Source organism: Mytilinidion resinicola (genome assembly GCF_010093595.1).
Source record: "Mytilinidion resinicola strain CBS 304.34 unplaced genomic scaffold BDZ99scaffold_4, whole genome shotgun sequence".
In the NCBI taxonomy this organism is placed as follows: Eukaryota; Fungi; Ascomycota; class Dothideomycetes; order Mytilinidiales; family Mytilinidiaceae; genus Mytilinidion; species Mytilinidion resinicola.
In genome coordinates this window covers 1,978,354-1,991,787 of record NW_022985440.1, presented here as the reverse complement: position 1 = coordinate 1,991,787, position 13,434 = coordinate 1,978,354, and the positions used below count along the sequence as shown (strand labels likewise).

Sequence of the window (13,434 nt, the reverse complement as noted above, 5' to 3'; positions counted from 1 at the left end):
TTTGCGCTGGACCGAGCATGGAAAGCGTGCAAGTTTCGAGTTTCGCCCTCTCCGAAGGATCGAATCCTTCGTGTGGATATATTATCATCTCTGAGGTAGCGGGCGGCGGCATTTTAAACAACTGAGAGGATGGGTGTTGGTCTTCACGGCTCTGAAAATTATCACCAGGCTGATCTCTATTCTAGGATCCATTCGTTGGTTGGAACCGATATCCTCTTCAGCTTCCAGAGGCCTGCGAAGACGGACCATTTTACCGAGCCTTGTTGGAAGAACGAGCAAAATTAGTGTTTACTGCAGATGCTTCAAATATCCGACTGGAGGCGCTTAGAAAGCAACCCTACGCAAGCGATGGTACAACCAAACCCCCATCACCAAGTTGCGTACGGCTTACAAAATTAGCTACTCTTTTGACCGTAGCCCTGAAAGATTGCGACGGCCTTGAAAGATGGTTGCGGGTGAGTCCAGATTCCTATAGCACAGCCGATCAACTGGAGACTCAAAGCTGGCCAGGATGGTCGCACTCGTCCAAGCGATGAATTGTAGTAAGCAGCAGTACTATTGCGACACCTGGTGAAATATACAAACTGATCAAGGAAAGCGTATTACATCAGACGAATACTCGAAGCCGAATTCAGATGACCGTAGAGATGTTCTGCCTCCTATGCCATGCGTTGCAGATACTGCCGTCTTTCATCGACATTGCCACGGCATTCGGATTCAAAATCTCCAACACGGACGAATACTTCACAACCTGTTACCAGCGGCTCTTCCGCGATAATGACGATTCGTCAAATTTGACGAAGTTTACCAGATACGGTGAGAGTACAAACACGTATAAACGTCAGTTTCCGACTAACGTCGCGTAGATATTTGCTTTAACATTCGCTACTTGGAAGAGCATGGCCGGAGTGGCTTGAGCGACCCCTGGTCCTTTCGCCAGATGGCGGTGTACCAGCGTCACGACTTTCCGCAGGGGCGTTCCTCCTGCATTCTCATTCAGCCCCCATCAACAGCACGAGAGACCATAGAAAGACTGCTCCAAGCGTCAAAGGAGCAACAAAATCGTTCCCCGCTATTAATACATCTGCAACTACTCAAGATTTGCGCGCGGAAGTGGAGATGGTACCTCAACTATCTTAGCGATGGACTAAGGGATATGGTATGTTCTTTCCCCAGCACACTTCGTCTCTGGTATCATTTGCGTGCGGATGCTGATTTTCTCTGGATAGAAAGACGAAATAACTTGGGCACGAATTACAAAGCCACAGAGCAATGCCGGCTTCGACCAAAGCCAAAATCTTGAGGTACTCCGATGGAAACTAAGACAGGCTCGAGCTATTCTCGAGTCAAACATCAGCGTTGGGAGTTCAATTCTTCGCCATGCGAAGGATATTACACCGTCCCTAACACGGCACCGGCCCATGGCTATCCATAACCACATGCAGCTGAAGTCGGAACTTGTTCACTATATCTCGGATTTACGGATGCATCGGAGGAAAGCTTCGGATCTGCTCGATTCTACCGGAAGCCTTGACTTGCTCGTATGTATTCTTGCCATGTTTCATTTGATGACGCTCACATCTCTGAACTTCGTTTAGATACTCAAGCTCCTAGATCTCCGCAATTACAATGTATCAAACAAGAATGCCGCTGCTTTGAAGAACCTTGCCGAAGCAAGTTCCATTGAAAGTCGCCTGATGGTTCAGATTGCAAGGCATACAAGTCATGACTCAAGGGCCATGAAATTCACTAGCTTCATTGCGGTGATATTCTTACCGGCAACCCTGATATCGGTAAGTGTACTCTGATCGTAGCCGTCGCCGGTTCGATCATTGCGTGGAGAGGCTGTGCTGATGTAGCGTCTACACAGTCGATCTTCAGTACCGACTTGGTCTCGAGTGCATCGTCCGACAAAGAACAACTTCCACCTAGGCTGATCTTGCTGTATGCGACTCTTACGACCATTTTGACGGCCATTACCATGGCTGGAGTATACCTTTGGAACAGGAGGACGCAACAATTGCACGCATGCCGGCCATCCCCATGAGTTCTAAATTGTCAAGCGAATGGCTCCATCCCCCTGAATGATAATCTACAGTCCACGCCTGTCCGCGATCCTGGCGATTTTGACCACTAAGTCCTTCTCGAAAGCTGTATCCGGATGAGAACCGCCCTTGAGCAGCTGACTCATCCTAGCTAGTTTCCGCTGCAAACGCAAGGCATCTTCCCACATATCCCTCTCGCAGCATTTTTCGACAATCCGATTATAAATGTTGAAGTCATCCCGCCGAATTTTTCCGTTCCTTATTCCTGCATTGTCTATCCCACACAGCAAGTCCACTGCGTCCTTCACGCGCTTACATCTGGAATACATCATAGCTAGAGTAATAGTGCCCGATATCGTCTTCTCGTCATTGGGCCCGAGCAAGATCCTCTGATACTCGGTGTACTCCCCGTATACCTGCACAGATTCCTCTACGAACTGATTATACAACTCCGGTAGTTCCTTGGAGATTCCCACTTCATGGAGCATGTGACCCAGTCGATGTAGTTGAGATGCCGTCAGGGAATGCACGCCGTATTTGTGTTTGATGATGGCCACTAGTTTGCGTTGGATGTCCAGGACGCGTTGTGGCGCGACTTCGCAGAAGTCCGACACAACTTGGCGCGTGACTGCAACACACTCCATATGGTCTTCCCCATACGCAGCTGCAACTTGTTCGATGGCTGACTGGGCAACCTTGAACGCTGCTTCCTCTTCTCCCGATTTGAGCAGAGCTAAAGCCAAATCCTCCCGGCAGCGGATAATCTGCGCGTCCGATTTATCGAGGCAAGATTCTGCTGTCTCAAGAGTACTTTGAAGAAGGTTCACAGCGTCGGTCAGCCGGTACATCTCTGCGAGTGCTCTTGCCAGATATCGGTTCATTTCGATCGTCCTGATATGGGCGACGCCAAAGGCTTTTTCGTTACCGGCGCAAACCTCTTGCAATAGCTCTAGAGCGTCTGAGATAGAATAGTCATCTCTTTTCCTCAGTAGCGTGACAGCCAGACGACCCATAGCGTTGAGAATTTGTGGACTACCATCAGTATGGGAAGCACGACGCCAGTCCAAAACACGCCGCTGGATCATCTCGGCGCGCTCTAGTTCGTTGTCGCCCACCAGACTACTAGCGTAGATTTCCAACGCAACAATCGTTAACCGATGATCTGGCCCGTGGACTTGTTCCATTACCTCTGCGATCCGCTTGAGCAGACGGTCAGCCTCTTCGTCGTCCCCTTCCCCTCCTCGAAGATTCAGCAAGTCGGACAACTGCGATTGAAGATAACATTGTGAGCGCACGACATCTTTGATGCCCTCTTTTCCTTCTGCCTCCCGCTTGATGCTCTCTATCGCATCGTCCAAGACTCCTTCAGTGACATACGCGGGAGCAAAGTTATTGTGTAAATGCTCTAATGCACTGCTGTTGTGAAGCGGGCCGCGATAATCTTCTTGGTCCTGATGTATGCGAATCTCTCTAGCGAAGGCTTCAGCATTTTTCCCACTCATCTGTAGCCAGTGGGCCGACTCGGTATCGTCCTTTGGTGTCCCAAATGCGAGGAAGTGACAAACAGCAAGCTCAAATGCTGCGGATTGGGAATGAAATCCAGGCCCGGCTGTCACAACCGTGGTGAGCTCTTGTACAAGCTGCTTACGAACCAGATAGTGCACGTTCTGTAGCACCTCGAAGTCATCGGAGATCTGCTCCAGTGTAAGTGATGGTTGTTTTCAATGTGGCTCAAGTGCTGTGATTCTTACGAAGGGAACCTGAGGGACAGTCTTCCGGTCCTTTAAGCTAGAATGGGTCCAGTCTCGGGGTCTCCTCGCACCTGGTCAGACGGCATTTATGTAGTAGATAAGCATTTCCTACTTACTCAGCAGACGATAGAAAAGGGTTCCTAAATTCCTCTAGCACATTCTGAATGTGACCATCCCGCTCCCGGGCATCACGTGCTAATGATCTGTCGAATATTCCGCGAAGGCGACCTAGAATCTCGTTGAGAGCCGGCTTTCGAATAATCACGTCGCTATGGATGTCTGCGATTTGCTTTAGGAGCTCATCTACACTTTTCGAAGCTATTTCCGATGGGTCAACTTTTCCTTGTAGGCAGATCCAAGCACAGAGCAACCCATATGAATAGACGTCCATCTTCTTCGCATCTTTGAAAGAAAAACCTCTGGGATGCCATTCGGGAGCGCACCAGCCAGGGGTTCGTGGTGGATATACAGTCGATTCTTCATCACACCCATAGCATGAGAAGCCAAAGTCTGTGACTTTGGGCACCAGAGCAGAGCTAGATGATTCTACGTGGATTAGGACGTTTTCAGGCTTAATATCCCCGTGTATGATGTCTATTTCAATCAGTATATTTCAGGAATGGGCAAAAGAAATGACCTCACCGGCCAAGTGCATTTCCTGGACGGCAGCCCCGATTCGCTCAGCTACGAGCATGGCGTCCTGCAAGGACATACTGTGGTCTTTGAAAAATGTTGCTAAATCACCATGAGATGATTTCTCTAGTACCAGGACCGGCCAAAGGCGTCTATGCGTTGCACCACCCAGGTCGAAAGTGATCACATCAAAGGAGACTCCGTAAAAGCCGACAATATTCTGATGTTCCCTGACACCTGGGTGACACAAAACGAGCATTTCAGCGACTAGAGCTTTATAAGTTTCAGCCTCGAGAGAAGGATCACTGGACTTTCGGAAGGTCTTGAATGCGAAACCCATCTTGGACGATAGAGGTGACTGATAGATGCGTCCAGTAGCGCCTTCGCCCAATCCGGACAGAGCGTACTCCTTCCAATGGACAAAGAGGAAGTCGGCTCCGACGAGTTGCGCCACAGCCATGAAGCGGAGAAATTCGCTTTGGCATGGCTCTTCGAGAGCGGTATCGTACCCTCGTGCGACGGTTGTTGTTTGGGTCAAGGGAGGATAGTCCAGGAGAGGATCGTAGGAATAAAGTGGCCGGTTATTTTCGGACGATGAAGCCATGATGGTAAGGATATATGCCGTTAAGCGCTGAGAGAAAGGTTAGACATGTACCCCGAGGCTGAGATTAGGCAGACGTCCCCAAACCGACCAATTGCAGAGCCGACCGAGGATATGGCCGAGTTATCGCCTTTCCATACGCAAGTGCTATAGAGGAGGGGTTTTTCGTCTCTATGAATGACAAGGTTCAGAGGTCATTCATGGTGGTTCCATAGGAGAATATACAAATGCTGTCCGCCCACACCCACATCTCTTCGTCCTCGCAACGGATAGCTTTCAAGGCTGCGAATAGGTTTCGCTGGACCATGAACGGCTTGCCGTTGAGCTGGATCCAGCGCGGCGAGGCGCACGCGGCCCAGGTGTACGAGAGCGCGCTGGACACGACTCGAGAGATGCAATGCGTTCGTGGCTGAGGATGCACGAAACGGGCGTTGAAGGTGGGGCGGGGAGGAAGTTTGATAACGCGGAATGAATCGTGAGATTGGTCTAGGGCGGCGGAGCGGAAATACCATTGTTGCTTGGAGAGCGATGGAGTTGTCATGGTGGTCTAATAGGTGCGCGGAAGGCTGCGATATCGTTCGTAGTGAATCTTTCGCCTAGCTGAACTGAAGCGTTGTTGGAAGAGGGGAAGAAATCTTGAGTCGAACGAAATAACCATAAAGAGGTCCCCCGTGCTTTATGTGGGATTCTAATATGGAGGAAAATCATGGGCCCTTACTATAATGTAGATGGAAGCGCTGTGGCTTGTTGCAATATGGATCTGCTGTAGGTAAGTGCAAGCATTTCTTGGAAATCACAGCACACAGAAGCGACACGACGAGGCGTGAGGGGCTGGGGCTCAGCTTGAGGTACCAAAAGACAAGGTAAAAAGAAACATCGAACGTCACACTCTCGATGCTCAACATTCTGGGTAATTTGAAGTCCCTTCGTATCGACTCAGTCTCGAAATACCATTCTAGTCAGATACGTGCCACTTGACTTGTCGGTCATAACCAGTTTCAAGGGATCAGACGCCTACTCGCGCGTCTCATTTAACATTGGTGTTAGGTTAAGTAATTATCTTGCTGGTTAAGCAGCAGCGATGCCCGAACCTTCTTCAAAGATTCTAAGTTGAGAGGAGAAGTGGTTGCCACCGAGGCTGTCAACGCCGTCTTCTCCGCGGACTGTACCATCCATCTATGCTCAATGGGGACCGAAGGAGAAACGAAAAACGCAAGCATGTTGAAAATGCCGACTTTTGTTGAACCATCCACACCTCCCGCCCCACCCCGTTGAGAACGCCGCCGCAGACTGTAGTGTGAGTCAAAAAGAACACCCCGGATGAACGGAGAGAAGATATTATAGACAAGAAGAAAATATTTATACGGGCAACGGGAACGTGACAGCCCACGCCGCAATCTCCTTCTTCAGGCTGTTGATCTCTTCGACCCCGCCGCTGGCCACCTTAGCCTTGAAGTCCTTGAGCTTGTTCGCCTCCTTGGGCAGCTTGCTCTGGATATCGATGCACAACTTGATGCAAGTATCAATGTACTGGCTGATCTTCTTGAAGTCCTCCTCGCCGAGCCCGCGGCTGGTCATCGCGGGCGCGCCGATACGAATACCCATAGGCGTCAGCGCAGACTTGTCGCCTGGTGTCGTGTTCTTGTTGCAGGCGATGTTGACCTGCTCGAGCACGGCCTCAACACGTGCACCATCGAGCGACTGCGGCTTCAGGTCTAGCAGCACCATGTGGTTGTCTGTGCCATGGGTGACGAGCGTGTACCCGAGCTCCTTGAGCGATATCTCAAGCTGCTTCGCATTCTTGATGACCTGCTCCTGGTACAGCTTGAAGTCGTTCGTCTGCGCCTGCTTTAGTGCTACCGCGAGCGCGGTGATGGTGTGATTGTGGGGTCCGCCCTGGTGGCCGGGGAAGACAGAGAAGTTGATGGGGCCCTCGAGGTCGTAGAGGGTCTCCTTTCCGGTCTTCGCGTCCGTCTTGCGCACGCCCTTACGGAAGAAGATCATGGCGCCGCGGGGCCCACGGAGAGACTTGTGGGTCGTGGTGGTCACGATGTCGCAGTAGGGGAAGGGTGAGGCGTTGACGCCAGCGGCAACGAGGCCGGAGATGTGGGCCATGTCCATCATGAGGTAGCAGCCAACTTTGTCGGCAATTTCCCGCATGCGCTTGTAGTCGATTTCACGGCAGTAGGCGGAGGTGCCGGCGACGAGGACCTTGGGGCGGTACATCAGCGCGTTCTCTTCTAGGCGGTCGTAGTCAATGAGGCCGGTCTTGACGTCGCAGCGGTAAGGGAAGCTCTCGAAGTAGGTGGAGACGGCGGAGATCCTGGTAAAGCTTGTCAGAAGACTTTTACGTCGGGGACTTTCACTAGACGTACTTTCTTGCGGGAGTCTGGTAGCCGTGGCTCAAATGGCCACCGTGGGGCAAGTCCAAGCCCATGAGCCTCTCGTGAGGCCTCATGATAGCCTGGTAGACCTGGAGATTGGCCGGGCTGCCGCTCAATGTCTGCACATTGACGCCCCATTTCTCGGGGTCCAGGCCGAACGTCTTGAGCGCACGCGCCTGGCACAGCAGCTCAATGGCATCGATGTTCTCGTTTCCGCCATAATACCGGGCACCGGGGTATCCCTCTGAGTACTTGTTGGACATGGGCGACCCGAGGGCATCGAAAACGGCGCGGGAGGTGACATTCTCGGAGGCGATGAGGAGGATGGACTCGCGTTGGCGCTGGATCTCTTTTTTCTGCGGTCGTTAGCTGTATTCCAGTCTTCAAACACTGGGAATAGAAGTGTGTGCATACCATGATCTCGGCAACCTCGGAGTCGGTCTCGACCAAGGACTTCTCCATGAGCTGCAAAAGTCAGTCAGTCATGGAATTCCCGGTGGCGGGGCATCGGGCGACTCACGTCCTGGTGGGACTTGGGCAGAGCGTAGGTCATGGCGGCGGTGGAGGTGGAGGGGAGTGTGGGAGTTGGAGTGTGTGCAGGAAGTCAATTGGTGAAGAACCGCGGAGAGGGGGGTGGGTTGGTGTTGATATAGACGTGGACTCCGAGACTGTGCTTGTCCGTGGGATTTCTCACTCAGAAGTTTTCCCCGAAAACCCCGCCATTCGCTGGAACAGGCATGGCCAGCTTATCACCAAGGCCGATGGCGGACTTCAACTTTTACATTCATCATTCAACCAACTACACCGACATCATAACTTCAAACAGTCGTTCATTACTGCATGCTTGAAATCTCGTGAGTCCGATCATCCGATTTGCTAAGCACCGCTTAAGGTCCACCGATATTCTACGTTGTTAAGAACTGGAAAACGACACTTTTGAGAAGCCTGATAGCTCTCCGGGTTACCTCAGACGGAGTCAGAACAGACTGCCACTCTGTGTTCATGCAGATAACACAATCATACTTTCATCCTACTCAATAACTCGCCGGTGGTCCAAGACAAGCTTCCGTTGCGTCTTAAAAGGACACCTCAGAGCTAAAACTCTCCGCAGAGCTAAAACTCTCCGCAGAGCTAAAACTCTCCGCAGAGCTGACTTCGTAGACCGGGAGCGGCGTATTCTGTGCGGCCGGGATGCATTTGTTGCTCTTTTTGTTCTCTGGTGCCTTCGCAGGTGGTTTTAGCTCGCATTTGGTCTTCTTCGGTGGACTTTCGTTCCCCGTCTCTTCGTCATCACTTCCGCGCTTTTTGCCTTTTCCCTTTTTATTAACTTCAGGCTGCTCACGGCTTTTTGGCGCTACAGCAGTTGAGAGCCCAGCCCTGTGTCTGTTCAGTGCTGCCGCTGGAAGTCTTGTTGTCGAAATCTCGGGTTGACACTGGCCGGGCCGTTCAGCTGGAGCCTCCTTTGGCGACCCTTCCAGGATCGATTGTTGCATTGCAAGCGCGACCGCGAGCCCGTCGTCAGGTTTTTGCTTCTCTTGCGACTTGAGTCTTTCTACTATGTCTAGAACCGCCGGAACCATGCCCATGGCCGCAATGGGATCTCTGCTGAGCAGAGCACCTAACCACCCCATGAGTGGTTCGATGAGGTCGAGATACGATAGAGGGACTGGAGAATTTTTCTGCTCGCCGGGAATCCTCGTTGCATTTGGAGGTGCTTCCTTTTCTTTATGATGTTCGGAAGGTCTACTATTTTGTTAGCTAAAAAGTCATCGCAATGTGCTAGAATCTCTCATTACTTCTTGCCTGCAGCACTGCCTTTTGGATTCCCTTTGCCTGCCGAATCTTCCTTGGCATCATTTGGTTGGGTTCCAGATGGCTTTGCGATTTTGGTCGCCTTCGCTAATTGCGGCCGGACTTCATCAGGACTGTAGCTGTCAAGGAATCTAGGGATCTGTCAGCAAAAGGGGCTTTTCAGTCACCACGAAGGGACAGAAACGTGCCCTAGACTTGCTTCATCATCCGCCGATTTTTGAGCTTGACCTCGGGGCCGATCTTCATTGTTCGGTGCGGCTTTCCTAGATTTCATTGCAGTGTGCTTTGAGGTTTCAGTTCTCTCGGCAATGCCCTTTTTATCCCAATCGCGCAAGACTCCGGCTTCAATCACCTGTCGTTTCTTGTCCTTCTCGCGCTGTTCCCGTGCCTCTTCCGTTTCGCCTCTCCGAGAGCGACTACGGGGCAACTGCTTGCGATTCGTACGAGGCACCGGGATAGGGCTCCTGTTTCTCGTCCGACATCCTGCGTTCAGATTTCTCCTTGCTTCGGTTCTGGTATCTTCCCAGCCAGAGCACTCGGTGCGAGGGTCTTCATCCTCGTCCGACCGCTTCTCACTTCTGTTTTCAAAGAGGTCTTCTTCCCTGGTGTCGTCGCTAGCTGGCTCGGGTGATTTCTGCAGCGCTTCATCATTTCGACTAGGCTTCGCTTGCTCGCCCTTTGGAGGGGCTAGGCTAGCTTTGGGCCAGTGATCTAGTGTCACTAGCCCGGGCCCATCAACCCCAGCCCCCTTTCGGCTTGGAGCTTCGCTATTCTCTGGAAGGGCCTTTGTGGGCGCCATCTTAGACGAGGTGGGTATGAAGCTTTGGAGAAGATGAGATGTTCAATCGATGAACGAAACTGTGATGGTAAACGAGATCGAAAGGTACGTACCACGCAGAGCTCTTTTGAATGAAGATGTGCCCTCCATGGTGGTCGGATTGCTCGCAACCGCGCGACACATAATGTCTCAGTTTCCCTGGATCTAGGACAGAATAACCGCAGCATGTTTGTAAAGTTTCTTCTTTGAACAACCTGCTCGTAGGTCATCAATCAATATTTGCATCTTTGTATCCACAACGGTCGTTGCGGAATTTCTGATACCGGTTTGCTAGTCAATTTAGCCAGCACGACCTACAGCAAATCTTGATGAAAGGATCATCTTAGACAACTCTGCCGCAAAATTCGTTTTCCTCGCTCTTAATTAATGAAAAAAGAAGCCCATGGTCGAAAGTTTTGGAGAATTGGTCCTACCGACACGTAAAACTTTCTGTGTGAAGTGGTTTGGCGTATTCTATTTGTCGCGGCAAGCATGCCTAGGTCTCTTTTCTACACTGTCTAGCCTTTGATAGGGAGAATATCATCACGACAACATTCATGCGCCATCCCGGAAGCTTCTTGGCCATAATTGTAAGTAGCTGTGGGCCTCTGCGAAGAATCAAAAGACGTGTGATATTTCCGATCACGTGAGGTAAGAATTTGGAGGACAATAGATGTCGATTCTATGTAGGAATCTAGCTAGCCTATATACTTGTAGGAGAGGCCCGTGCAGGCCTAATATACGCTAGATCTACTGTAACAAGTGTGCCTACAGTAGATCTATACATCACGTGCCCATACATCACGTGCACGGCGGCCGAATATCAACCGAACATCGAGAATTCCACAGACGTGCGCAAGCGTCAACTTCGTGGTTACTGTATACGGCTTAGCGCATGTAAGCTTGAACGTATAAGCCACAACAAGCTTAGGTAACAAGCTTTGTTTAAGCCCCCGATCCATTATCCTTCAACCTCTGGATAACTCGATTCGACAATGACTGCTGTTCATCCTGGTCATGCCCGCGTATCGGAGATAATCATGCCTTGTGTTGGTAATGCTTGCGAAGAGCTAGCGTGTACAGCCCCGAACGTGGGAAGCTCAGTGCCACTACCTGCGTCTAGGGCTGAAGATATATTCTCAGTGTAGGTATATAAGAGCAGTTATGTCCCTTTCTCGTAGTTGTCTATCTTCTTCACTTCCCGAGTTTTCTGCTCCTTCAATTCCTTCAAATCTCCTTTCCTTTCTTCAACTTCAGCATGTCCATCCTCGTCAAACTAGTTGGTCACGGCATAGGTCTCACGGCCGAAGCCAAACAATACCGCAAAGACAAGAAAGCCCGTGAAGCCAGCTCTTCTAACTCTTGTGCCGCGTCTCCCTTCGAGTCCTCAAGCGACGACCCACCCGTCTACGCCGAACTCCCCCCCGACGACGCCAAAGCCCTCATCGCTAGCGGTGATGCTGTTCCCGTCGAGCGTCACGAAGACGGCGACGAGAAAGACTGGGATCTCGACGATGCCGCCGAAGAAGCAGATCCAGACGCCGAACAACGCACGCAAAAAGAGAGCAACGACGCCTTCGCAATAGCCCTAGCACGCCTCCCACCGCCCGACCTAACAAAAAAGCTCCCATGCGCCGTCATCCTCCCCCAGCGCCGCCCTCGCGCCAAAGCCCGCGGCTTCGTCAAAGCCTACGCCCCCGTCCTGCTCGAAACAGGCATCGACCAAACCACCTTCCTCGCCTTCCTCTCCGCCTGGGAAAAAAGCAGCAAAGTCCGTCCCTCCCTCCCATCAACAACCACCACTAACCCCCCCACCCCCAGGCCTCCCCCATCCTTAACATCATCCAACTCGGCGCCGGCATCGCCGGCTTCGCCCCCTCCGTCACCGTCATGCTCACCGCCGCCGCCATCCAAGTAGCCGCGGGCATCGCCAAGGACGTCCAGTCCCGCGCGCGCCGCAACTCCTTCCTGGACGACGCAAATACCAAACTTTTCATGCCGCGCGGTCTCTACTGCATGGTCATGCGCTTCGCGCCCGACAGCGCCCACGCCGTCGAGTCCACTTCCGTCAACGCCAACGACGCCATCGCGCGCTACGCATCCGCGGCAGGCAGCGGCCTCACGAGCAAGCTGCGCATGGCGAGCGGGAAGACGCACGGGGAGATTGCGCTGCCCGAGGCCGCGCCGCTGGTGTTTCCGGCGCTAGATCACGCGTTGGCGGCTGGCGGGGACAGGAAGAGGGATAGGCTGAAGCGGGGGAGTGAGTTTGTGAATGAGTATAAGGATCGGCGCGCGCAGGCGGTGTATGGGGATGCGCATCCGGAGTCGAGGTTGGCGGCGCGGGAGAGGCCGCGGTTTGCGAGCGTGTATAGTGATCCGGCGCATCCGGCGAGTTCGGGGGATTTGTTGGCGTTGGTGAGTAAGGGGAGGATGACAATGCCGAGGAGAGAGGGAGGAGGAGGTTTGGGAGGGGGTGGTTTTGGGGGAGGGAGGGGTGGGGGATTGGGGGGGTTGGTTGGGGAGGTCGTGGGGGCTGTGAGTGGGAGGGGCCGTGATAGTGAGCAGCAGCATGAGTCGCAAACTTATGTTCTTAGTCAAGGTGGAGTTTTTGGGGGTGGTGGAGGTCGAGGCGGGGGACTCGGCCAGGGAGGATTGCTTGGGACTGGGGTAGGTAAGGAGGTTGTCGGTGCCGGGCCGCTGGGCGCGGTTAAGAGGATTATGAGGCAGGATGTGCTGTATTTGCTTATTGTGAATATGCCGTCGGAGAGGGAGATTGCGGAGGCGAGGGCGAGGCTTGGTATGGAGGTGTGAGTGGGAAGAGTGAGATATTTTTGGGCTTCAAGAACTGAGAGAGCGTCTTTTTGAAAAGCACGAATATATATCAAACGACTGCCGAGGGGTTGATTCCACAGTAGACGCCATCACTGACTAACTGTAGCCAATTTGAGGGGGCTAGTATTGTGATTACACCGTTCCTCCTCCGTGCTGCGAGATTCTCCGGTCTCTTTCATTCTTTCAAATCACCCGATCCACGCTCTCTTGCCAGACGTCTGTGTACGTCTATCCGCCCTTCGAACCAGCGGTCCCATAGGACACAGAGGGTTCGATTATACCAGCGGCCGCCTAAGGACACAGAGAGTAAGGTTGAGCAGTCATCGGTCCCATAGGACACAGATGACTTTGCGACTCACGTAGTCATGATTTTGGAGGCTTTGGAAAATTAACGTTTATATCTACTATAGGTGGGCTAGAAAAAATTCTCTACTACCAGATCTACCTACCTCAAATCCTTCTCTCGCGCTATCAGCGCCATCTCTCCGTTACTCTCTCCAGCTCTTTGAGGGCAGTCTCTCACAGAAATCTTGTAATGCCTTGTGATACGTCTTCGTTT

The 13,434-nt window shown here is 52.2% G+C and overlaps 6 protein-coding genes across 6 annotated transcripts; 2 read left to right on the top strand and 4 right to left on the bottom strand.

Moving 5' to 3' along the window:
- Positions 1 to 404: 404 nt before the first annotated feature.
- On the top strand, positions 405 to 2,088 carry BDZ99DRAFT_554904 (uncharacterized protein; the record flags this gene model as incomplete). The annotated part of the gene is made up of 7 exons (XM_033727139.1): positions 405 to 455; positions 511 to 542; positions 599 to 816; positions 867 to 1,159; positions 1,230 to 1,541; positions 1,599 to 1,793; positions 1,933 to 2,088. Coding segments are annotated over 7 exons (1,257 nt in total), but the record flags the coding sequence as incomplete, so codon positions are not given.
- A 1,639-nt stretch (positions 2,089 to 3,727) lies between these two features.
- On the bottom strand, positions 3,728 to 5,019 carry BDZ99DRAFT_235612 (kinase-like protein). Its single transcript, XM_033713562.1, has 2 exons — positions 4,439 to 5,019; positions 3,728 to 4,390 (listed from the first exon to the last, which is right to left on the bottom strand). Exons 1-2 carry the CDS (start codon positions 4,887 to 4,889, stop codon positions 3,909 to 3,911), a joined length of 933 nt encoding a protein of 310 aa, XP_033581330.1. The 5' UTR covers positions 4,890 to 5,019; the 3' UTR covers positions 3,728 to 3,908.
- A 121-nt stretch (positions 5,020 to 5,140) lies between these two features.
- BDZ99DRAFT_235589 (uncharacterized protein) lies at positions 5,141 to 5,652 on the bottom strand. Its single transcript, XM_033713561.1, has one exon. It carries the CDS (start codon positions 5,569 to 5,571, stop codon positions 5,218 to 5,220), a length of 354 nt encoding a protein of 117 aa, XP_033581329.1. The 5' UTR covers positions 5,572 to 5,652; the 3' UTR covers positions 5,141 to 5,217.
- A 510-nt stretch (positions 5,653 to 6,162) lies between these two features.
- Positions 6,163 to 8,075, bottom strand: BDZ99DRAFT_235587 (glycine hydroxymethyltransferase). The gene is made up of 4 exons (XM_033713560.1): positions 7,935 to 8,075; positions 7,829 to 7,879; positions 7,406 to 7,770; positions 6,163 to 7,353 (listed from the first exon to the last, which is right to left on the bottom strand). Exons 1-4 carry the CDS (start codon positions 7,965 to 7,967, stop codon positions 6,390 to 6,392), a joined length of 1,413 nt encoding a protein of 470 aa, XP_033581328.1. The 5' UTR covers positions 7,968 to 8,075; the 3' UTR covers positions 6,163 to 6,389.
- Positions 8,076 to 8,490: 415 nt separating this feature from the next.
- Positions 8,491 to 10,025, bottom strand: BDZ99DRAFT_473436 (uncharacterized protein; the record flags this gene model as incomplete). Its single annotated transcript, XM_033721826.1, has 3 exons — positions 8,491 to 9,157; positions 9,211 to 9,339; positions 9,394 to 10,025. The coding sequence occupies 3 exons, from the start codon at positions 10,023 to 10,025 to the stop codon at positions 8,491 to 8,493; spliced, it is 1,428 nt and encodes a 475-aa protein (XP_033581327.1).
- Positions 10,026 to 11,301: 1,276 nt separating this feature from the next.
- BDZ99DRAFT_437263 (uncharacterized protein) lies at positions 11,302 to 12,945 on the top strand (the record flags this gene model as incomplete). The annotated part of the gene is made up of 2 exons (XM_033717576.1): positions 11,302 to 11,814; positions 11,979 to 12,945. 2 exons carry the CDS (start codon positions 11,302 to 11,304, stop codon positions 12,852 to 12,854), a joined length of 1,389 nt encoding a protein of 462 aa, XP_033581326.1. The 3' UTR covers positions 12,855 to 12,945.
- Between the last annotated feature and the right edge of the window lie 489 nt (positions 12,946 to 13,434).